We start from the raw sequence: 921 nt of genomic DNA on the forward strand, positions 1-921 counted from the left end.
CCTTGTCCGTGGTTGTGCTGGGTTCTGGTGCTGGATCCAGCTCAGTGCTGGACCTGACATGCCTTGTGAGGCCAAGCCCCATGGTGCAGTGCTGGCATCGGGGACATGTTACCCCTGGGTCCTTGCATAAAGTCACCTGAACTCATCTTTATGGGGGTTGGTGGCTGTTCTCACTCCATATAGTGCTGGTGGGACTGTGAGGTGGGGACCCTCACTGTCCCTCAGTCTGCCCCACATCTACTGGTGCTTTGGGGTCACCCACCTTGAGGGGCTGCTTCTCCTCTCTTGGGTTTGGGGATTCAGCCCTCTGAAGCCACTGCAGGCAGGGTGAGAGGGGTGCCCCAAGAAGGAGGAGGCCCTGAAAGCACTTGATGGGCCTTTAATCATTACCCGTTCAGCCTGAGACGTGCTGGCCAAGCACCCCCACTCAGGAGGTGTCTGAGGTGACCCTTGAGATGACATTTGGATCAAAGTGTAGCTTTTCCCTGGCAGTGAAGGTAAGTGAGGAGTGGGTGTCCCCTGCTGCTCAGCCTTTGCTGTGGGGAGCATCCCACCTCTTCCATCCCATGTTGCCTTTTGCTTCCTTCATCCCACCTCCACATTCCACCTCCTTGTATCCTGTACCCCATATTCCCAGCTCCTCTCTGTCCCCCCCCCCCAGGGGAAGCAAAGCTCCTACCTCTCTGCCCCCCCCCCCCCAGGGGTACCAAAGCTCCTGTGCCCACCACACCAGGTGTCGCCGGGCTGGGCATCATGACCTGCAGGTGCCGGTGGGGTGGGAAGTGACGCCCGTGAAGTGCCCGTGGTGCTCCCGGCTGCTCCGGTCTTATCACTGAACTGGAGACCTGCAGAGCCGAGGTCTGCCTAGCAACAGGTGATGTGGCTGCTGGCAGCCAATGGGGATTTTTTTTCTGGTCCCCC

The 921-nt window shown here is 59.1% G+C and overlaps 1 protein-coding gene across 1 annotated transcript in view; it reads left to right on the forward strand.

Annotated features, from left to right (window-relative positions):
- Positions 1 to 455: 455 nt before the first annotated feature.
- Positions 456 to 921, forward strand: part of CD74 (CD74 molecule, major histocompatibility complex, class II invariant chain) — a 6,050-nt gene continuing 5,584 nt past the window's right edge. The window contains exon 1 of the mRNA XM_010002136.1: positions 456 to 497. Within this exon, the coding sequence (XP_010000438.1) occupies positions 456 to 497 (42 nt within the window). The remainder of the gene's footprint in view (positions 498 to 921) is intronic.

Source organism: Chaetura pelagica, unplaced genomic scaffold (genome assembly GCF_000747805.2).
Source record: "Chaetura pelagica isolate M959 unplaced genomic scaffold, ChaPel_1.0 scaffold356, whole genome shotgun sequence".
Classification (NCBI taxonomy): Eukaryota; Metazoa; Chordata; class Aves; order Apodiformes; family Apodidae; genus Chaetura; species Chaetura pelagica.